This window comes from Kwoniella shivajii, chromosome 9 (genome assembly GCF_035658355.1).
Source record: "Kwoniella shivajii chromosome 9, complete sequence".
NCBI classification, from domain to species: Eukaryota; Fungi; Basidiomycota; class Tremellomycetes; order Tremellales; family Cryptococcaceae; genus Kwoniella; species Kwoniella shivajii.
Genome location: NC_085916.1, coordinates 1,288,134 through 1,310,164, shown reverse-complemented (window position 1 = coordinate 1,310,164; position 22,031 = coordinate 1,288,134). Strand labels below are relative to the sequence as shown.

Below are 22,031 nucleotides of genomic sequence, written 5' to 3'. Positions count from 1 at the left end.
GGAGTTTCATCGATAGGTACGAAACAGTGGGCGTGACGGTCTCGCAAAACCAGTCAAACTGGTACATAATCACTTCAGGGTTAGATAAAAAGGGCTTTTAGCAACAATACCAAGTATGTTTATCATCATATTTGCCTTAGGTATACCGATTGTGATTTTACTGTATCATCACGACGTTGTAAATCAGAATTTGGTTACCATATCATTATAGTTGTATCAGTATAAAGAACATCTTAACTCGATGCGAAAACGCGATATGCTGAAGAGGAGAAGCAGAAAGGAAGAGAAAGACGGAGAGAGGGGAAGAAACCTATACTGACACTTGGTGGTAGGAAACAAATATCATATCTGAGTGATATGGATGTACGTGAATGGTTGGTATCTTGTCTGTTTCGAGCTTAGCGAATGTCAACCCCAAAATCGAAGGCTCCTCCTTGTCCTCGCTGAGCGTCTGCAATCACTTGCGAGATGCGTTAAGCTTACTTTGCGCTGGTAAGCAATCGTGATAATCGAGCTTGGAATGAGATTTTTGTGGATACCTCATAGACTTGATTTATAGTCAATCGCTTGACTTCTGAAACACCTGATTCATTTCTGATGCCATTAAATTCAGTTATGCATGTTGGTCTAATACTTCAATCCAGTCCCTTCCCAACCTTCCTCTGCGTTATTCTTTTCCAAAATGTCATTCAGCTCAGTGTTCAATAATTCACCTAATTTGATATGTGATTTACGATGATGTACCCAAACACCATCGATATAATCGAATCTTGCCGGACCTGAAATAGGCGATGAGATCCATATTTGTAAATTTGGCGGTTGTTTGTTGATTACGTATGTACCGTAGGGTGGGATGAGGAGTGTCATTACGCCTGACTGAGAACGACCGATCGAGGACAGCGGGTGGGCGGGTTGAAAGAATAAGCGAGTAGTGGGTGAGGGCGACATCGGATCAATCGAGTGCGAAAGACAAAGTGAATGGATGGTAATTGAATCAGGTCAGCATGATATTCACCACGACACTACATCTTCAGTCGATTCACGATTCATCTTTCAGAAAGCTCCAGTGAATATTACTCACACTATATTCAACTTCCCAATCGTTATTACCATATTGTTCGACGTAAATCTCTAGGTTTTCATGTAATACATCCATATCTTGTTCTGAAACTCTCTCGTATTCTTCTAATGATAACGTTGGGTTTCTAATCAGATCCAGTTTAAGATCAAGATCAAAGAGCAGTTAGCTTGATTGGCTTTGGGATACTTATGGTTCATATCTTCTTGAGAGAAGATAGGAAATTGTGAAAATCCATATGAATGAAATGAGATGAGTGGATAGGGTTTGTAAAATGAAAACCGGCGAGTTACATACATTTGATCATGTTCCGCTCTGCACTTGGACGTACTCATGAATGTCCTGCTTCTTTTACGCAATATAGGCGATGGTTTTTGACTTGGGACGTGGTGGACGTGGTTGTACCTAAGAGGTGTGATAGGTCGTTTGGGAAGTAAAGTATTTATCGAACTTGAACAAGTCGGTTTGTTGGATAGTAAAGGTCTTCCAACCGTTTTGAGCAATTGAGGACCGCGTGATGAAGAAGGTAGCATATTGATGATGACAGGTAATGTAGTGATAAGTGATGATCTATCGAGTTATATACGCTTTGCAAAAATGTATGCTAAGTGAAGTGAAAGGAGATATAAAAGTATTTGGCAATCAATACTCATACATTCCGGAGCACCTCATTAGTCGAGTAGTCGTCAAAATTCATGAATAAATAAGCGTCTCGTTATCCGGTGGGTAAGGTAGGTGCGTGCCTTATACATCCCATGTGGCGATCGCCCGTTAATATGTTGGCAGAAGAAGAAGATGAAGATGTGATACATTCAGTCTACTTTTGATGCTCAATACATGATCCGTCAAAACGATCTCTTACGGACATGGTGTTCTGACAAGTAACATGTACATACTGCGCTGCATCTATAGACACACCTTGGAATCCCATTTCCCACAAATCGTAAAGGTCATCTCGTTTGAAGGGATAATACATGTAGCGCATTGACCACCGCGTATATCTGCACACTCATACACATACACAGCACAGACCTCTTCCAACAGACGAGTACAAGACGCGTAACTTATCTTGATGAGACTCATTACCAGTAAAACCATATTCAATCCCATCATATATATCTCGACTTTGATACTTGCTCCCATCTTGCTCAATTCCTCTTGTACCGTCGACTCGCCTGACAGTGTCCAATCTTTCACCATGAGCTCATCATCCTCGGCATGTAATTTATCAGAAGCAGACTCGATATTGAATAGAGCAGAAACAGCTGGCAATTTCCCCAATGAAAGGGGACAAGCACAACGAAACGCGACAGACAAATCTTTGGTCGACACAATGAATGAGGATAAAGACGATAAAGGTAAAGAGACAGCTTCAATTGTGAATGACAGTGATACCGGGATAGGTAAGGTCGTCACTGATCTGAATGAAGAAGATCACATTGATGGATTGCTCTCTCCGACAAGCCAACTCTCTTTCCTGGATAAAGAAGATCACTCCACTCCTCTGATGACTGCAGTAGTAGCTTCGGATCGTGAGGTACATGAAGAAGCACAAGGGAACATCAATCGTCTGGCATACAAGAGTGTGATGTCCAACAAAGGTGACAATCGCAACTCAAGTGAAAATAACATGAAAACTCATAGCAACAACCTTTCACCAGGTGATCTAACTCGGCAAGATCCAGCTAGTCTCCCTCTTCCACTTTCACCACCTTCAACTCCATCCGCCAACGCAAATCCATCACCGTCTCCTGCTACCTCCACCTTTTCAGCAGAAAACCCACTCCCAGCCAGCCGATATCCTATCCCCCATCGACGACCGAAAGGATGGATCACATCCCTCAATCATCCAAGAGCAGTATCGAACTTTCCTCCAGATCGTGACCAAATCCCACTTACTCCTCCTAGATCAAGTTCAACTTCTGATTTACCTCCTTCCCATTCCCGGAATAGAGTAACATCAGTCCAAGTTCATCAACAACCGTATCAAGGTAGAAGAGTTTCCGGAGCGATGCAATATGCTTTTCATCCTACTATCCACAACCAGCTTTCACAAGCGCAAGATGAACAATCGACTGGACAGGATCAAAGTGACCTTCCTGGTGTAGAAGGCGATTCTGATGAAGAGTCAATCGGTATTGAGACACTTTCACTTGAAGAAGAAACTAGAATTCGATATGAAGTTGGATTATCACAAGATCAAGATGAAGTTTGGATGTCATACGTTCGTAATCAATTATCTGCATTATTCCCTGATTTCTTTGAAATGAATCCTGGTTCTCTCAATCCACCTTTACCTCCTCGAACTGATCATGGACAAGTGTCTACAATGGACGATATCTTCCCATCGGCAAATGACAACTCATCACTCCGCCCAAACACACCAGGTGAAAATGGATTGAGACACTTCGATGATGCACCTTCTCAGGACTATTCTTCTCCAAACAACGGCGGAGGAGAAGAAGAGGATCTATTCTCGCCTACGGCCAATAGAAGTTTCACCACTGCGGATACTTCTTCACTCGCTACTCCCCCTTTACAAAGTAACGCAGCTATGTTAAGAGGTAATGTCATCGTGCCAAATGTGAGAGATGAGATTAGCGGATTGAGAGAAGAGATCGAAAGGTTGAGGGACGTAGTCGGTGGTTTGGCTCAAGGTTTAGGAGGAAATCAGAATCAGCCTGTGAATGTTGATGAGGTTGACAACACCGCGAGTCAAGTTGAAGAAACGACCGATGATGACCAGGAGAGCGCTCGAGAACAGGATATGTCCGATCAAGGAGCTGGCTCAAGAAGACAGCTCGTGCTTTCAGAAGAGACAAAAGATGAAAGACAGTTGATATCAGAAGCTTTCAAACGAGTCAGCTACCACTCAATTATGCGAGGACATCTGACAGGCAGCTGACTTATCGTGATTACAGACCGCAGGAATCTCCGTTGAGATCATCCGTATCCTCGATCGACAATATCACGATACCTCTCATGATGGAACACAGCCTCACACAGTTCATCGTGAAGATGATGAAGTATTTTCTGCCAGTAATCTTCTTGTCATACTTGACTATGTAATTTCCATGTCTAGCAGGTATTGATTAGTATATCTCAGCCTATCTTAGGGTGATAATCGATAGTGTAGTGCTTGGCGATTAGAGTAGTTGGTGATCGATGAATGAAGGTTTAGCTCCGAGCTTGCTTGCTTAGATAAGAATGACACTGTGGTAGCTGATATGTACAGTCGCTGTTTATCCAAATGCGTTCAATTAACCCGTCGTTTGCGGTTGACTTGCCATCTCTTCTTACCATCTTTTTAACTACAGAGTAATAGCGAGCAAGGCTAAAATAAGCCACCTCCACACTATCCGGCGGTGTGACAGGGTATATATACGTCTATCTATGCCAGTACCCTGAAATTCATGATTGAAATAAGGGGCCATGACCCTTTTAATCCGATGAGATGAGATGAGATGAGATGCGAGATATCGGGAACAGAATTTTTATACGCTAAAAAAATAAGTGCCAGAATGAGGTGAATGGGGGACGAAGAAGGAAGAAGAAGAACCGAATTGATGGTAGTGCGTAAGAGAAAAATATCAATATGTGCTAGTCCCAAACTCACTAATTTAATGCTAACTGTGATTGCAACTGCAGCAGAAGTAGTATTTGTTGTTGTTGTTGATTCATATACATATCGTCGTTTGTCTCTTTTTCTCATCCTCACTTGTACAACATTATCAAAACATAACAGCACAATATAGAACCCATTTGATCCGGTGAATTCGATATTTATACACACAACGTACTCGTCGCAAGAACCGAGGAACATCCGATTTTCAGATTGATTCTGAATTCAAAAGAGCCGTCTTGGAATATATCGCATCTACCTATCTACAATCATATTCCCAATCCCCAATCCCTCCTTGCCTTACCTTCAACCATCACCAGCATCAGCATTCATACCCACAATGCCAATAATCCTAGCATCGTTAGTCTTCGCATTCGCTTTGGCGGCATTACCATCGACGGAACCTGATCCCAGCGAAGAAGAGCAAGCTAGATATGTTGCGGAGATTCAATATCAGCAAGACATGAAAAGGCAGAAAGTCAATCGTCGAAGGCGAGAAGCGGAATATGGGATGGAGGAGAAGGAGTCGAAAGTGATGAAGAAGTCATTGTCACATGGATATGACTCTGGTGTCGGGTTGGGATTGGGATTGGGATTGGATCTTGACGTGGTAAGTCACACTACACGTACATTTCATTCAATCCGAAAGTATAGTAAGAGATGTCAGAGACTGATTGTCCTATGAATTCGATATAGTCAAGTATACCTAACTCATCCTCAATAGAGAAGAGATCACAATGGCATCCACACTCAAGTTCACGTTCACGTTCGAACCGTATAACCTCAGACATATATCCTTCTTTCCCTGCTTCATCTCACTATCATCAGACTTACACTAGACCGACAAGTCAATCAAGACATTTGCGTAGATCGTCATCTGTTCCATCAATGTCAGGATCAAGCTCAACGAACTCAAGCCCTGGAAATTCACCAAAGCTATTCAACACACCATTGGCTTGATTTAGTCCCTTCATTGCAGCGGAAGTGACGCTGGAGAATGTAAAGAATGATTGAGTGTATGTTTCTGGAAAGGAGTTAGTAATTATCATGTATAGAACAGTAGACGTCATGGAGATGCTGGTCATCTGGTCATTTCGAAGTCCTTCAGTATAAAAGTAAATGTATCCATCAATAACAATAGAGTAGCTTTTTCATCAACTCGTGATCGTAATCTTATAGATGCCCAATGTATGTATACATAACACAAGATTTGCCTATGTCTTATTTCTACTGCCTCACTCATTCTTCACTTCATGAAATCTTGCATTGATGTCGTATCGAGAATATCATCTTCTACTATTCTAGCGATTTCCTTACCCTATGGCCCATGAAGTCGAGAAATCAAATATTAACAAAAAGGCCCATCATGATTGATGACGATGAGAATGCGAATGGTGTTGACGGTTCACAGCAATGAACATTCCGAAGGTAATACCAATGATACCAATGATGGCAGGCAATAGATTTCCTTTTGTGTGATGAAAGGAAGGAATCGATAACTCACGTTTTCAATCCTCAGTATAGTAGGTACGCTCTGGACATTCCAGTCAACTCTAGCTTTATTATTAGGTGTTCTCCATCTATCGTAGGATTTCCCGTTAACTCAAATCTAACCAAAAAGGCCATTGAGGGCTGTTGAGATCTACTTACTCGGGCTTATCACCAACCCAATATATTATAGCTTCTACAGAACGACGCACAGACCATCGTTGTAAGTTTCTCAGGATGAAAAAGACGAAATCTGAGAAGGGCATCTGCTCACTTGGTTTATCAGAAGCGTCAAATAGGTCTTTGACAATTTGTTCGACAGCCCTACAGTCCTATTCGAAGCAAGCAAATTAGTCAGTCTAATGTGTTTTGACTACAGACTGCTTGTGCTTCTCAGAACAAGGTCAAAATCAATCTTTAATCTTGGACTGGTGTATGAGGTGAAACCTACAGGACACCACATTTGCCCATCTACCACATCAGAGTAGAAGACAAGGTATGATACAGGAGGTGAAGTCGGTCCATTCAACGAATTCATCACGTGAGGATACCTGGAAGAAAACGTTTAGTTTTGGCTTTCCTTTATTCAATGAGGAGAGAGCTCTTCAACAGCTCACGGATTAGCTAGCAAAGGCATTTTTCTTTATGTTATTCTGAATGTTCAGCTGTACCAGTATAGTTTAATATGCTGTCAGAATGGCAGGTACGAATACACCTCTGTACGGTGTCGTACAAGGATTGCTGAATAATGGGAAAAGGATAGTGAAGAAAGTGATGATGATATCCTTTCCTCACCGGAAATTTAATGTTGTTATTGTTGTCATTTGTTATTGTTTTTTCGTCGGGGAGTTCATTTTATCTCGTTTTTTTTGTTGAATTTCTTATCAACTACATTCATTCTCTCAGTCGACTTTGTCAATCCCTCACAACGCAAGAGCCATAGAGTGGTAGCTCACTTGCTCACTCCAGCGTTTCACCTCAGCCTTCACTTTCTATCACCGCGCACATATTCGTTACTATCATACTGTTGGTTCACGCGATTTTGACGTGACCGACTTTCCCCTCTGTCTTCCTTCCTTTCTCCAGCGACTTCACTACCTTCCTGCTTCCACTTACACCTTACCAATACCATCAAAAGAGGGTACAATCGAGTATGTCACCTATCAAATCTCGTTCTCAACCTCGGAGGTCCTCCAACTCTATGTCTATGCTCAATATCACTCAATCCACTTTGACATTTTCAAAAACACGAACTCGTAATGTTGTCCAACAAATACAGATACCGACATACGACACCGAGACTGATACAGACACCGAAAGCGAGTCTATCCATGCTGAATCTTCTTCTTCTGTCTTCGCCCTTTCGCGCTCTATGGGTAACGTACAGGGCGCAGGAGACATTAAAGGGAAACACAAAGAGAAAGAATTAACGACAGGAGTAAGTATAAGCACAGAGAAACAACCTGAACGAAGAGTTTTACCTGCTAGAATAAGAAGATCAGCAGGTGGTGGTGAAGGTATTAGAGAAGTGGAAGAGATGATCGTCGACTGGTTGGAAAGGTTTGGTAAGTTCCCTCTTTCCTCTTATTCTGGGTGTCATATAAACCCTCATCCATATTCGATATTTCTGATTCTCTATCGACGTACGACTGAGGCGTAATGCGTGTCATGGTAAATACTACGATCTCCAAGCTGACATGATCATCTCCCAACTTCACATAGGTGAACCATCTTCTACACCTCCAGAAACCGTTCAAATCCATCTAACGTCCCTTCCACTCGATCACGTGAACCCGCCAATAACTCAAACGACCAAGGTTGCACCTGAGATTCCAACAGTCACACTCACACCGAATAGTAAGACGAATAGAAAAGACGATAGCGAAAACAAACTTCCTAAAGAAGACAAGATCGAGGTGCCAGAATGGATCATGGTAAAACCTGGTGAAGATGATCAAGAGGAAGCTAGAGAAGAATTGGTTTTTGGTGGTGTGGGATTAGGAAAAGGTAAACCGATACTTAGTCCTGTTAAAAGATTAAGAAGGGGCGGAATTGGGTTTGGTGAAGAGGTATGTTTCACACTCCCTCACTTGATTCAGGATCTAACATACCGTCATGATCTCTCTTTACTAAAATGAGTCACAGAGCTTGAAACGATATTGTACTGACATCTTCTGGCGTTGCTCGTAATTCAGTTGGAAGAAGATACGTCCGATTCATACTATATACATCTGCATCGAAAATATGAAACATTCGAAAGACGTCAACGTATACGGGAGAAAGAAAAATTACAACATGAAAGATACAAGATGAAATCGAAAATTGATTTACTGAAAAACATGCCAAAATTGACTTGGTCAACAATCATTTCAACTATATTGAATAGAGGATCTTCTGAAGAGTGGCTAAAAGGTAAAGAGAAAATAAAAGAAAAGGGAGATGAATGGTTGAAAAGGAAACTGGTTAAAGAAGGTGAAGAGGTTTTGAAAAGGTTTGAAGAATTACTTCCACCTGAACAGAAAAAGTGAGTCAAAACTCCCTCGGAGAAGGAACTACACTGCTCTAGACTTTATAATGCGATTGTATGTTGTGGCTCTGGGAAGATTTGAGTTGATCATGATCAATCATCTTTTAGGCATAAATCATCGTCCAGTAGGAACCAACCGATAGATTCTAAATTGTCAACTTCGTCAAGAGCTTCACAATCTCCTTCGTTGACTCCACCACCGATAGTACTTCCGGCAAGAGTAGCAGCGCTTCGAGATCCATCATCTTCATCAGCCAAACGTAAACGTAGATCAACCATCACTTCTACTCCATCCGCATCGCTTGAGAAGCCAGTTCCCGCAATTTCAGACACTCCTTCACGCACCAGTGAAGAGAGGAAATCGACTAGGGTAATTCGGGTATACGGGAAGCAGAATCGAAATGAGATGACCATCGAAGGACAATCACCTGATACCCCTATCGATGTGGATGATAGCGAAAAAGAAGATGAAGAGGAAGATTCAACTTTTGAGATCGTTCGACCGACTATTTCCAAGCGTCGTCGTCCTAGCGGTGAAAAACCGAAAAATGTCGAATCACCTTCAACTAGGTTAAGATCAACATCGAAATCCTCCGTTTCCCCTATCACAACCACCAAACCCCTACCAATCGTCAGACAATCAACTACACGCCAACCTCAACCGATATCAACGATGATCACTTCAGAACCTTTTTATCCACCGGTGACTATGTCAGGTTTACCTTGTCTTATCGAAGCTGCATCTAAACGTGAATCGTTCCGTGCTCGCGATGAAAATGGCTTCGGCAAAGATCAACGCGATATCCCAAGAGGTAGATCATTACACAAGGAGAACCACAAAGTAAATATGAGCAGCATGATGGGAAACGGAAATGGAAATCCTGATGGAAATGTCATTGAACATGGGAATATCACGCCTTTCGGGGTGGCCCTTCCTGGTAGAGTCGAATGGCAATCCGAGGTCAGCATTCACTCTTTTTGGCTTGACTCATTTCTCGCCAAAACTCCCGATGTGCGAGTATAGCTGATTGTGGTTTCATTTTTGACAGTTCACTATTAGCGATGAAGAGGATTTCTGGCCTATAATAGCACATAGAGGAGGATCGACTATACGTCCACGGAATAATACCGCCTTGATTGCTCCTCCTATCATCGGAATCGGTAACGGCTTAGTAGAAGGCAATATTTTGACGCCAGAAGAAGTGGAAGAGCTAGAAGGTGTAGAAGCAGCTGTTGTACTATGAAAATCATGAAGGATTCGCATATCCGTTGTATCAGTATCAAAGAAACACCCAAAATTGTATCATATACTATATGTATCATGCTGTGTATTATGTATATTGTATCGCATAAGTCACTCATTCTATCTTTCTACTTTGAGCATTGACATCCGACCAGGCCAGTCCTTTCTCGATAGATATAATAACGTACGGTAGGATGGTTCCAGCACCCAGAACAAAGACAAGTACGATTGCAATAGTAGGTAAAGCAGTTTGAGGTATTATACCCAATATCAACGGTTCTAGAACGATCGAAATGACAGTATCGAAATCTTCCAGTCGATCTACCTTTGTCGGGTCAGTATCTGTGGGAAGATACTTGACGATGTATTGTTGAAGGAATGAATGATTCATCCTAGGTGATAAAGCTTGACCGGTAATTGAGAATTGGAATTTCGAATTGGGTTCAATCATTTTCAATTTGACTGGGGACTAAATAACTCGTTTATTTCAGATCAGCTTAACAGCTCACAATATCTCTTCAACCCAAAGTGAGATGAGATGTTACAGGGTAATCATCTATCAGACAGAGAGATGGTTATGAGAAACATACAGATCCAGGATATGAAGCTCTTATCGTCCATGATTTATGCCCGTTTCCGTTTAAATTCAGTTGGAAGTGTTTTTCAGGATCAGATGAAGATAGATTGAACAGCAACGGGTTGGAAGGATATAACCTATATTACAACAGTCAGCAGGTAAGATTCATCGAGATGGAATGAGGATATGCAAGTCATCCAGGATGAGAGACTGGACTTACGTCGTCACCTCTGCGTTCGCCAATGTACCCTTGCTAGTCTCTGCTTGTGAAAGACCACGTAAAGGAAGATGGAAATTCACTATTTCCGTATCGGCTGAAACCAATCCACCTAGGAGGCAGACAAGGCCGAGCAGAAACGTTCCAAGTCTCATATCGCGTGGTCTGCCTTCTTCGACGTCATTTGGGAGATCATGTCTTCTGGATCAGAGTCGTATCACGATACCAGATGAATCTCTCTTTTACTCTGTACTCTGTTTAATCACTTGAGCGCCCAAGGTGGACGGTGGAAGTGGAGGACGGAATCAAATTCACCACCATACCGACAAGCGTATTCATGAAACAATCACTACTTTTCTCCACTGATTCAACATACCATCTCATGGCATTTCAGCAATACTATCTTCCATCTATCCAGCTTAAAGATCCCAGTCAAGAGAAGAAAGATGGACGCCAAATCACTCTTGAGAGCTAAAAAGGCTGAAGCTCGGATAACTCATCCTTACGCTACTTACACTGCAGCTGGTGTAATGAGATGTTCAATATGTGCCGTACCCGGTGAGTTTGCTGTCTTGATCTCTTGACTTAGGCACTCTTGTTATTACAATGGTCTACTTATACCATGCGGATAATGGTCACTGATCTCGATTTTGTCCGCTAATCATAGTCAAACAATGGGATGCTCATTTATTGACGAAACAACATCGTACTTCTGTCGCTCGTGAAAAATCAGGAAAAGAAAGAGAAAAAGAAAAAGAAAATTCACTTCTTGCCCAAAAACATAAACAATCAAAGAGATCAGCACCTACACCCTTACCAGAATCAAGTTTCCCAGAATCATCCTCATCTTCCTCAAAAAGAGCCAGAGTATCTCGACCCGATGAAGAGGAAAATGGAGAACCAAGTGGATTACCTGCTGGTTTCTTCTCAAACAAAAGGCAATCGCGGTCACCTTCAGTTTCAGTTTCACCTGATGGAGAAGCAGAAGCTGGACCTTCAAGTACATCACTATATCAAGATAATGCTAAACCTACGGGAGATTCAGAGCTAGACGACTTTCTGTCTTCCCTGAATGAAGATGATCCGACTTCAACTGCAACTTCCATACCCACCGCATCTACTCAAGCGTCCACATCAGCGAATCAAGGTAACAGGAGGAAAACGTATAAAGAAGTCATACCTGGACAAGCTACGTACGAAGCTGCACCTATCAAGATCACACCGGTAGATCAGACTCAAGATCAAATAGTAGAGGAAGAACCAGAAGAGAGTGAACAAGAAAAGAAAGAAAGATTGGAAAAGGAAGAAAGGGAAGAAATCGTGAAAAGGCTAGAGGATGAAGAAAGGGCACAGTAAGTCATCGTTCCATCATATGAAGAAGAAGAAGAGAAAGCAAGCAAGCTCTCAAAGAAGTGTAATCCGATGGGAAGGAAATGCTGATCATCTCCACTTTCTCTACAGGGAAGACGCAGATTCCCGTGTCGCTTCTTTGAAAGCTAGAATGGAGATGCTCAAAAAGCGTAGAGAGGCAAAAAGTGGTGGTGGTAAAACAAAATCAACTGTAACTACGAATGGTGCATAAGATTAACAACATGAGATGGTCGTAATGTATGGTTGGTATATACAATGTAATGCAATGCAATGACGTTGCTGCCAACACGAAGCTGTCATCCGCCTTTGTATCTTGTCTTTTCAGCTTAATGACTTCTTTCTACCGTCTTCAAGTGAGATCTCCCTTTCCTAGAGATTCTCTCTCTCGTTGCGCATCTGGAATGACGAACACCCTATTAATCCTTCCTTAGACCAAATCCAGATCCACCTCGTTTCCTCCTTGGTTCCTCGCTGATCGGTATACTTTCACCTTCACTAATTCCTAATTCCTGATACCACCCACTAACATCTTCACCCGTTTGATTTGCATACGCTTGAATAGCTTCCAGTGCTTGTATTCTCTTCTTTTCAGCTTTAATAGCATCTGTTCTTCCTGCCAGTTCATCTTCTAGTCTTTCTTTCTTCTTTTGTTCTCTGGCGGCTCTGTATGCATCTCTACGAGCATTTTGACGTTCTTCGATTTGCTGAGCTTCGATTTCTTGTGCTCTTTGGAAAGATTCCTCTAATCTAGCAGCTTGATCCCATCTTATTTCCATTTCCTGAGATGACATATTTTCACTCTGTCTTTGTTCAGGCTGTTGTCTCGCATCTTGACTGGAAGAAGAAGAAGAAGAAGGAGGTAATGGTGATCCTCTATTGGTTTGCCAAGCAGTATGCATTCTAAATGCTAATTCCCTATCTGCTTTTTCACTTCTCTCTCCATCTTCATCGTAAATCTCTTCCTCTTCTATCTGTTCTCGTTTTCCCGTGCCTGCCATGATGATTTTACCATTTTCATCTAAACGAGGTGGGAGAGGACCCATTTTCCAGGCGAATTCGGTAACAGTTGTCTTCGGTATACGAGGTGGTGGGACTGGTTCTTTTAATCTTATAGCTGTCCTTTCATTTTTCCTAGTTAGTCTCATCGCAGTCGCTATGGCTGCATGTCTTTCTTCATCTGTTTCAATGGGTTTTTGAACTCTGGATTTGTGAATTAATCCTTGTGATTCAAGTGATGCGAGGATGGTTCGTTTCAGGAAACTGCAATTGGCGAGATGAGATTGAGTCAGTGACAAGCGTTATTTTCAGAGATTTAATGGTGACGTTGTTCCTCATTCGCAGCTCGCAATCATTGGTACTCCGGCAATACTCAAAAAAGTAGGTACTCACTTTACACTTTTAAAAGGATGTTCTGGAAAGGGTGGAGTAGGCATAGGTATCCATGGTCTTCTGCCTTCTCTCATATTACTGACTTTCTTCATTCTTATCCTTCCTTGTTGATCTAATACATGAGCTGGTCTCAACACGGGCCTCAGGTGATCGGTGGCAGTCTGATATATCTGTTGAGTTGATAAATGTGGATGAGCTGAAAGAAGAGATTGAACGATTCGCGTAGCTGAGGAAGGTGTTTTGGACATATTGAACGATCTATTGATGGGTTCGTTCCTCTGCTCTCCCGAAAGCTTTGCTTTGAGAGACTATGCTAGTATGGAATGATGCTCAAAGATGCAGGTGGTGATCACAAGAGATCAAGAAAGTGTGTTCTCAACATTTTCATTTGCCTTTGCTAATTGTCGGATACAAAAGATGATCGAACGGAATCAAATTCGAGATTTGTTTACGCAGTTTCAGAATACGAGTACAAATAACAACAAAATGCTCATGATAACAATCCTTCGAATTTCGAAATAGACCAACAGTGTCCGTTTACATGTTCACCTGTCAAACGATAGATCCTCAATCAAGTCAACTCGTCTCAGTAAATTATGTATTCTACTATCATGCTCGTGTCGATATAGCAATAAAATAACGGGAGCCTAAAGAGCAGAGCCGAAGAGAAGAGGAACAAAGAAAGGGGAATATCATCGGGTTGATCGATCATGGGAGGTGTATCATCTGCTCTTGATCCAGCCAGAGGCAGAGGGGTGAGTGGTTTGGGATAATCTTGATTTTAGCAATGATTCGTGTCCATTGATGATATAAATCAAGCTTATATCCCATATACATGATGTCTAGATCTCAGTCCCGGACGGCTACAAAACACCTTCTTTCCCTTCCTTATATATACCGACGATACATAGCACGATTTCACAAAGGGGCGTTTTCTTATATGAGGCAGAGGGTGAGTATTAGCCTCAGCAGTATCGATGCAGTTTCACTGATTGATGTGATTGTTGAACCGTTAGCAATATGGCATTTCACACTTTATTGGACATTGATTTTAATCGGATCATTATTTCTCATTTGTTCAATCTTAGCATCAACGACGATCTTACTCAATATAACCAAATATCGAGATAAACCACCTGACCCTCCCAACAAGCTCTCCAATGGGAATCAAACTGGTAATGGGAATACCAATATTCAGATACATTCATCAAATAAATCAAATAACATCTTGGAGCAGATTAAAAAGAGAAAAAGGAAAAGCAAAAAACCACCTTTATGGCCAATATTCATTTTACCTATGATAGTATGTCTTTTAGCATCTACAATTAGTCTTATATCAGGAACCGTGGTTGGATTCGCTTTAGCTGCTATTTATTCTGCCGGTGGATTTAGTATGTCAACGTAAGTGATCTTTTACTTTCTCTCATCTCCGACCTTGTATGGATGTGAGTGACTAATGGGACTGATTGATGGATACAGATGGGTTCCATTTCTTTGGGCACTGATTCAAGCTCTTGTTCTGGTTATATCGTACGTTATTCCAACTTACCTTTTCTCTCATGTGCCACTCGCCCTCCTTTATATGGTCGTCACCATATCAACGACCCAAAGAGCAAGTAGCTAATGAACGGAATATAGGAGTTACTCCACTCTCACATCAATCTTATAATCATCGGATCGATGATAGCTTTCATGTTGTGTCTCCTTTCTTGGTTGTAATAGTATCTTGGTTCGGATATAAATATGGTCCTAATGTTAATATGTAATGACACGTTTGACTTATACTACGATCTGATGGATATTTTCGATGGCATTCAAGGGGTCGTTGCTGAGGACTCACAGTCATTTCCAATCATCAGCTGGGTTGCCTTGTATCCATATGATATATCCAAGCAGGCATACTCGTTGAAGTCTACTCTGTATCTGAAATCAATAATGCGATGTGGAGTCCCCGCACGGACCAATGTTTTCGTTTCATTTTAGACTGATTTTTTTGTTTTTGATATTGGTGTCCGACCTTCTTCGTCCCGTATCTAATCTACAGAGACAAAGTCCTGGAGATCGACTTTCCAAATTCACCGTAAACCCTTCAGCAATAAGAAAACCCGCAAAAATGACTTTGACCGAAGGATACAGTGATAAGACGTTGGAAGCATTCGTATCGTTTCCTTCACCTTACACTCAATCGTTGCTGGTTCAAGCTTTGGTCTCTGTACTACCTTCACTGAAGCTCTCATTGGCTCCATATCCTGAAGATCAGCCTCCTGCGCTACAATGGTGAGTCAAGGATGAATGTACTATCTCTCTGTCCGTCTAAACTTTTATTTTTCTTATCAATGCCCCTGGTCATGTTGGCCACACCCCGTGCTTGAGCTCATCCAAGAAATATGATCTGCAGGGCAGATTACGATCTACTTTCATTTGATAAACCACATTCCAACCCAACAAAATACCTGATATCATCATATATATATCGCAAGGCGTTAATAAGGAAACATCAATTACATTCAACGATAATCGCTTATTTGGCAAAATGTGATCATAGAGGAATCGAAAGTGTCTTGAAAAAAGGTGGTGTACCAAAAGGATGGAATGTGGAAATTCAATTCATGGATGAATTAGATGAATTGTTATTAGACGATCTATATGATTTATACGAAGGATTGAAAGAGAATGAGGAGAAATTGGATCAAGACAGAAAGTGAGTGTCGTTGTATCACTATTTTTGTTACCAGAGGTATGATTGTATGAATGAACTGATAATATGGGTGGTGTAGATGGTTTATATTAAAGCCTGGATTCGCAGATCGCGCTCAAGGTATAAGAATGTTCTCTACTGAAGATCAATTGTAGGTCTTGTTTTTCATCAATCATGGGTTTGCCACGAAGAACAATCAGCTGATAAAAACGAATTAGGCGAGCAATCTTCCAAGAGTTTGAACCCCCTTCTTCAGATGAAGGGGACTATGACGACGAAAATGATGAGGAAGAGATGGAAACAACGGAAGCGGACGAGGAAAATGCAGCCTCAGTCGACGGGATGATCGACGTACTCGCTAGGAAAGCTGCTGAAATGGGATTTGACGGTGAAGAGGAAGACAATCGACAATTTGATGTAGAGGACCACGACGAAGATGAAGAAGAAGAAGAAGAGGAAGATGGGACTGGAGTCATGACGTCTCAATTAAGGCATTTCGTCATTCAAGTGAGTGTATCTACAATCTAGAGACAGATTTGGAGAGGCGATAGGCACTAATTCCCCACTTTCCAGGAATATATGCCTGATCCTGTTTTATTTGATATCGCCCAACAATCACATCAACCCTCACTTTTCCTAGAAGGATATAAAGTGAGTTGCTGTTATCGTGACCCTTCACTTAATCATCCTGCATGTACTAGACTGATTCTCATCTCTCGCAGTTTCACCTCCGAGCTTACGTCCTCGTCACAGCAGCATATACAGTCCATCTATCTCGAACTATGTTGGCTCTTTTCTCCGGTTCTCCATATGCATCACCTGTGTCGTCATCAGACGGAGAAGAAATGGATCTAAAACCACATTTGACGAATACGTGTCTACAAGTAAGCACATATTCCCAATCAGGAGGATTCTCGGAGAATAGTCTGATAAGTACTGTCTCATAGACAGACGCGTTTGGGGCACCTGCACCACCAGAAGAACTGGTGAAGCTCTTTTGGGAATTAGAAGGTCTCGATGCTCTCTCTTTGTCTCGAGGAGGAAAGTATGAACCAAAAGGGAAAGTCACGAAAGAATGGCTAGAGAAAGTGTTCGAGAAGAGTGGAGAAGTTATAAGTGAAGCTGTTAAAGCAGGAGCGGAATGCGGTAGTTTCGGATTACAATTCATGCCTAATGCTTTTGAGGTAAGTGAAATGATCAAGTCTTCTATGATGAACACAGCCAGGTTCATTTGCAAAAGCTCCTCATCGGACACGATTCTAGCTGACGTTGTTACATTTAGATATTTGGAGTAGATCTTATTCTTTCTTTCCCTTCTTCATCCTCTTCTACCCCTGAAGAAACATTAGGAGAATTACCTATACCGACAGTAACATTACTTGAATTCAACGCATCACCGGATTTTCATCAATCTGGCTTAAGATTTAAGAAAGATTTATTGGAGATGTTCAAAGGTGTTATCAGAATATCGATAGCACCTTTCTTTGGATTGACGATATCAGATGACGATGACGAGACCAATGAAGGCAAAGAGACTGTAGAGTGGAAAGTGGGAGAAGAAAGGTATAATTGGACATTGGTTGGGAAAGGTGCAATTAGAGGATCGGGGTGGTAGATCCTCCTATTGTATGTATAGTGAGGGATACTCTATCATACATCATACAGCTGGATCCTCTGTATTGACGAGAAGACTTCGAAGAATCAGACGGACATTCGTGTCGCTCAAAAGGACGTCTTTGTCTTGTCCCACTCAGCACTTCAGCGACATTCGCATTCGCAATCGCACCTTCGCGAACACGTTGCGCAAATACCAATCCATTATTTCGAAAAGGAGTATCCTTTCATTCCCTTGTACAACGTTATCATCATTGTCCCACTTTGATCCATCCTTTGATATCCAAAAAACGCCTTCTGTGATACACGCCTCGGTAAAACATGCCTTCTCCGCGTTCTTCTTGGAGTGTGAACTTTGAGAGAGTTAGATATGAAGGCATGCTTTCAGTTTTTCACGTTGATGATGTAAACTCAACTTAATTGTCGTAGCAATTCTGTCGAGAAGGCCATTTACTCTGTGATCTCTTGAGCTATATTCGAAGTCAGAAGACCATCGAACACTGACGAGTCTTCCATTAGTGCATTGAGCGACATCATCGTTCGCCCTGTCCGATTCCCAATCTCGAGAACGTATAAATACTTCTTGGTGAGAACCTGGAAGTCTGATCGCTTTATATCAACCACATCAGTCGTACTCAAATAGCTGTATCACTCATTCTATTTCCTACCGGCCTGAAGCAACCAATACTCAATATGACCATTCCAGACCAATCTTTTCAATTACATCATACAACTCCCCAACCAATGGCGATATCGAGTTCAGGCTTGCGATTCACCCTGTCAACTGGACAAGAGATTTTGGATGGTATATCAGGTGGAGCAGCAGTGAACTGTTTAGGTAATGGTAATTCAGAATTAGTAAAAACGATGAATGAACAAGCCGAAAAAATGGCTTTCACATATCATCAATCATTGGGTAATGAAGAAAGTGAAAAATTAGCTAAATTGTTATGCGAGAAAAGTGGGAATGAAATGAAAGCTGCTGCCTTTTTGAACTCTGGTTTGTTCTCTCGCTCATATCCCCCTATGTCGCTGAGGATATTCGCGTATGATAGAAATAGTGAAAGACTTGTGATTGAATATCCACGCTGATCAACGTTCCCTTGTTATATGTACAGGCTCAGAAGCTATGGAAGCTGCAATCAAACTTGCCAGGGAATATTGGGTGGAAAAAGGTCAACCGCTAAAGAATCACATTATAAGCAGATTTCCAAGCTATCACGGTAACACCTTGGGTGTTCTAGGTGTAAGTGATTGAGCCGATTGCAGCGGATAGAATGATCTCACAGACTGATATGATACCCTCACATGATAGATCGGTAATATACCATCTCGACGAACGGTTTATGAACCGTTATTCTCTCCTAACATACATCATGTAGCTTCACCTCAGTATGAAAGATTTGGCTTACCTGATGAATCGGAAGAAGCATATTCTCAACGATTAGCTGATGAATTAGAATCAACGATATTGAAGATCGGGCATGAGAATATCATAGGATTCGTTGCTGAACCAATCGTGGGAGCAGCTTTAGGAGTCATGCCACCTCCTAAAAGATACCTCCCGTTGATTTCAAAAGTATTGAAGAAGTATGACTTGTTGTTGATTATGGATGAGGTGATGTGTGGTTCAGGTAGATCAGGTGAATTATTCGCTTATCAATCTATTTCTACCAAGACCGATGGAGAAGAAGGAGAAAAAGTCGTTCCTGATATATTAGCCATGGCAAAAGGCTTAGGCAGTGGTTATGTTTGTATCTCTGCGGTATTAACTGGACAAAGAGTTACAGATAGGATCAGGAAATCAGGCGGATGGAAAAACTCTCATACGTATCAAAATCATCCTGTCAATTGTGCTGTTGCTAGAAAAGTAAGTACTGTCGATATAATTTTCACTTGATCCAATCATGCGACATGTTCGAGCTAATCAGCTTGAGGTTAACAGGTCATGGAGATCATAGAACGAGATGACTTACTCACCAATGTTAAGCAAAGAGGTGAACAATTGCTCAATGAACTTCGAGAATTGACAAAAGACATTTCAATCGTGTTCGACATAAGGGGTAAAGGATTAGTGAGCACCATTTTCACGTCTTCAATACTCATCCTGTAGGCTCGTACCTGAGCTGAACGATCAAGCAGTTTGTCGGCATCGAACTCAATGGATCATCGTCCCTTGAACCAAGACTTGCGGCCAGAGTCAAGGGAAGATGCTTTGAGAACGGATTATTGGTTATGGCTATGAGTGGGACGATCGATGGAATTGAAGGTGAATGTATCATCCTTGGTCCGGTAAGTCGATTTCAAGTCTGTCAAGCTGCAAGAAGCTCACATTGTGGTGTGACAGGCGTACGTAGTCACTGAAGAAGAGATCAGTGAGATAGTTAGGCTGCTTGTCATGAGTATCAAGGAAGTTGCGGAAGAATTTGAAGAAGAATACTGAACATGTTGTATATATGAAGCGATGGCTATATTCTGACTTTCCTACTCAGACTTGTTTTATGTACTATATTTCTCTATCTTCTTTCTTGCTTGTCGACGATAACAACTCGAATGAGATATTTGGTCGTGTGGGAATAGGAATCGTGCCGTAAAAGCCTATTCCGTGCCTAAACACGATTGATCGACCATCGCCCCTCTCCACCCCCTTAGCTTCTTCCGATGCGCTCGGCAAAAGAGAGGATGAAGCCTTATCACGCCATTGCCGGTGGAGAGTCTGATTTCATCAGCATTACTTGAACCATATCACAACCATTATATGTCACGCCGACTTTTGGGAAGGAAGCTGCTCAACCGCGATGATCACCATAACTGGGGGATTCACAATAGCTTTCCTCAGTAAACCATATGGGTGATCAGAGCTTTAACGAGAAAAAGGGAGATTAGGGAATGATGGCGGATCCTTTCTTGCATCGCGCCGTTGGTTGTAATGATTTTACCGTATGTGAATAAACATATTACTCTATATGAATGCGAGTATATATATGCGCGTATTCAGTGAACCCAAATGAGAAGTTTAAACTCAATTCATTTGAACCTTCAGTTCACAATATAAAAGAAATCAATCGTCGATCTATAGGTGAGGTAAGATTACAATCGATCCGATTTTGCTTATCTCGCATGAAGAGGGTGGGAAGATCTCGTAATCGTGCCATTCTAAACTACCTAAATTGGTGGTTTCGTTTTCTTTCCACGATATTTTAGCCTTTTATAGTAAATCGTAGAGAGGACTTTGGACGGCCGAAGAGGACTTTCATACACTTCCTTATTATCGTCCTGTATGTGGTTTTGGCGAGTGACTCCATATCATCGCACGTCACATATTGTCATACATCCCTCTCTCCCATTGATTCATATCCCCTACTTGCAGTCTGTGATCACAGATAGGTTGCTTCATATCTGGGTGTTGAAGTGAGAGTATATATGACACTCTAGTACCGATAAGGAAATCGCAACAAAGTACCCTTCCGGTTCCGGTTATTTCCCTTTACCCAACTGGGCCACTCTCTTTCTCCTTGTCGCGGGTATACACACGCGTCATTCTGTATACCATATCATATATCATCCAACCATCTCACATGAACCCAAAGCATACCTCATTTCTTCAACACAGTTATCCAGTCAGTCAGTATCCTCAAATAGATAGATACAGGAGGAAGGAATCGGAGTGAGTGAATATAGAAGTTATACCATCCATAAGCAACAGTCGCGATTGGAAGATTAGTCATCAAGTCGTTAGATCACGCCACTCCTCAATTCTCAATCCTCACTCACGCATTCACTCACTCATTCACTCCCTTCACCTCACGCTGCTCGGACCTTTCATGCTCGCTCAAACACACCTTTGACCTCTAACCTCCTCCACCCCCGCGCTCCCACTCGCATACCTACGCGATCACTTGAATCCTTTGTGGACATCACACCTGCAAATCATATCGCATTTGGATATATCATCGGCCGGGGCTACATCATTTACATCCATTCAACGTCCACTACCAAGATTGACAGCGAATCATAAACATCATCTTGGGATCTCAATCGGCTATCTGTACACGAGTATCATTCAACGAATATATCTGAATATCTATCTCACAGGGATCTCAACTTCTTATCTTATGCGCAAATAAAGTACCATATCCAATATCATATATAGTAGTATTAGGATAGTCTTCTTTCTTCGGAAGAACAGGATTTCAAGAATGGCCTG

The 22,031-nt window shown here is 41.8% G+C and overlaps 11 protein-coding genes across 11 annotated transcripts; 7 read left to right on the top strand and 4 right to left on the bottom strand.

The window, feature by feature from the left end:
- Positions 1 to 627: 627 nt before the first annotated feature.
- On the bottom strand, positions 628 to 1,611 carry IL334_006820 (iron donor protein CyaY; the record flags this gene model as incomplete). Its single annotated transcript, XM_062938517.1, has 3 exons — positions 628 to 876; positions 1,082 to 1,205; positions 1,376 to 1,611. 3 exons carry the CDS (start codon positions 1,609 to 1,611, stop codon positions 628 to 630), a joined length of 609 nt encoding a protein of 202 aa, XP_062794568.1.
- A 665-nt stretch (positions 1,612 to 2,276) lies between these two features.
- IL334_006819 (uncharacterized protein) lies at positions 2,277 to 4,170 on the top strand (the record flags this gene model as incomplete). The annotated part of the gene is made up of 2 exons (XM_062938516.1): positions 2,277 to 3,938; positions 4,000 to 4,170. 2 exons carry the CDS (start codon positions 2,277 to 2,279, stop codon positions 4,168 to 4,170), a joined length of 1,833 nt encoding a protein of 610 aa, XP_062794567.1.
- Positions 4,171 to 5,040: 870 nt separating this feature from the next.
- Positions 5,041 to 5,660, top strand: IL334_006818 (uncharacterized protein; the record flags this gene model as incomplete). Its single annotated transcript, XM_062938515.1, has 2 exons — positions 5,041 to 5,310; positions 5,397 to 5,660. The coding sequence occupies 2 exons, from the start codon at positions 5,041 to 5,043 to the stop codon at positions 5,658 to 5,660; spliced, it is 534 nt and encodes a 177-aa protein (XP_062794566.1).
- Positions 5,661 to 5,946: 286 nt separating this feature from the next.
- IL334_006817 (uncharacterized protein) lies at positions 5,947 to 6,825 on the bottom strand (the record flags this gene model as incomplete). Its single annotated transcript, XM_062938514.1, has 6 exons — positions 5,947 to 6,018; positions 6,205 to 6,280; positions 6,351 to 6,384; positions 6,463 to 6,520; positions 6,640 to 6,739; positions 6,806 to 6,825. The coding sequence occupies 6 exons, from the start codon at positions 6,823 to 6,825 to the stop codon at positions 5,947 to 5,949; spliced, it is 360 nt and encodes a 119-aa protein (XP_062794565.1).
- Positions 6,826 to 7,341: 516 nt separating this feature from the next.
- Positions 7,342 to 9,959, top strand: IL334_006816 (uncharacterized protein; the record flags this gene model as incomplete). Its single annotated transcript, XM_062938513.1, has 5 exons — positions 7,342 to 7,753; positions 7,911 to 8,257; positions 8,384 to 8,712; positions 8,824 to 9,676; positions 9,765 to 9,959. 5 exons carry the CDS (start codon positions 7,342 to 7,344, stop codon positions 9,957 to 9,959), a joined length of 2,136 nt encoding a protein of 711 aa, XP_062794564.1.
- A 114-nt stretch (positions 9,960 to 10,073) lies between these two features.
- On the bottom strand, positions 10,074 to 10,907 carry IL334_006815 (uncharacterized protein; the record flags this gene model as incomplete). The annotated part of the gene is made up of 3 exons (XM_062938512.1): positions 10,074 to 10,427; positions 10,549 to 10,672; positions 10,756 to 10,907. 3 exons carry the CDS (start codon positions 10,905 to 10,907, stop codon positions 10,074 to 10,076), a joined length of 630 nt encoding a protein of 209 aa, XP_062794563.1.
- Positions 10,908 to 11,198: 291 nt separating this feature from the next.
- IL334_006814 (uncharacterized protein) lies at positions 11,199 to 12,334 on the top strand (the record flags this gene model as incomplete). The annotated part of the gene is made up of 3 exons (XM_062938511.1): positions 11,199 to 11,310; positions 11,420 to 12,104; positions 12,214 to 12,334. The coding sequence occupies 3 exons, from the start codon at positions 11,199 to 11,201 to the stop codon at positions 12,332 to 12,334; spliced, it is 918 nt and encodes a 305-aa protein (XP_062794562.1).
- Positions 12,335 to 12,539: 205 nt separating this feature from the next.
- Positions 12,540 to 13,760, bottom strand: IL334_006813 (uncharacterized protein; the record flags this gene model as incomplete). Its single annotated transcript, XM_062938510.1, has 2 exons — positions 12,540 to 13,383; positions 13,513 to 13,760. The coding sequence occupies 2 exons, from the start codon at positions 13,758 to 13,760 to the stop codon at positions 12,540 to 12,542; spliced, it is 1,092 nt and encodes a 363-aa protein (XP_062794561.1).
- A 462-nt stretch (positions 13,761 to 14,222) lies between these two features.
- IL334_006812 (uncharacterized protein) lies at positions 14,223 to 15,181 on the top strand (the record flags this gene model as incomplete). The annotated part of the gene is made up of 5 exons (XM_062938509.1): positions 14,223 to 14,267; positions 14,359 to 14,464; positions 14,529 to 14,913; positions 14,992 to 15,042; positions 15,151 to 15,181. 5 exons carry the CDS (start codon positions 14,223 to 14,225, stop codon positions 15,179 to 15,181), a joined length of 618 nt encoding a protein of 205 aa, XP_062794560.1.
- A 444-nt stretch (positions 15,182 to 15,625) lies between these two features.
- IL334_006811 (uncharacterized protein) lies at positions 15,626 to 17,825 on the top strand (the record flags this gene model as incomplete). The annotated part of the gene is made up of 8 exons (XM_062938508.1): positions 15,626 to 15,789; positions 15,911 to 16,213; positions 16,290 to 16,361; positions 16,429 to 16,717; positions 16,784 to 16,861; positions 16,933 to 17,094; positions 17,158 to 17,394; positions 17,493 to 17,825. 8 exons carry the CDS (start codon positions 15,626 to 15,628, stop codon positions 17,823 to 17,825), a joined length of 1,638 nt encoding a protein of 545 aa, XP_062794559.1.
- Positions 17,826 to 18,517: 692 nt separating this feature from the next.
- IL334_006810 (uncharacterized protein) lies at positions 18,518 to 20,267 on the top strand (the record flags this gene model as incomplete). Its single annotated transcript, XM_062938507.1, has 6 exons — positions 18,518 to 18,824; positions 18,943 to 19,070; positions 19,140 to 19,694; positions 19,770 to 19,898; positions 19,967 to 20,116; positions 20,172 to 20,267. The coding sequence occupies 6 exons, from the start codon at positions 18,518 to 18,520 to the stop codon at positions 20,265 to 20,267; spliced, it is 1,365 nt and encodes a 454-aa protein (XP_062794558.1).
- Positions 20,268 to 22,031: the final 1,764 nt, after the last annotated feature.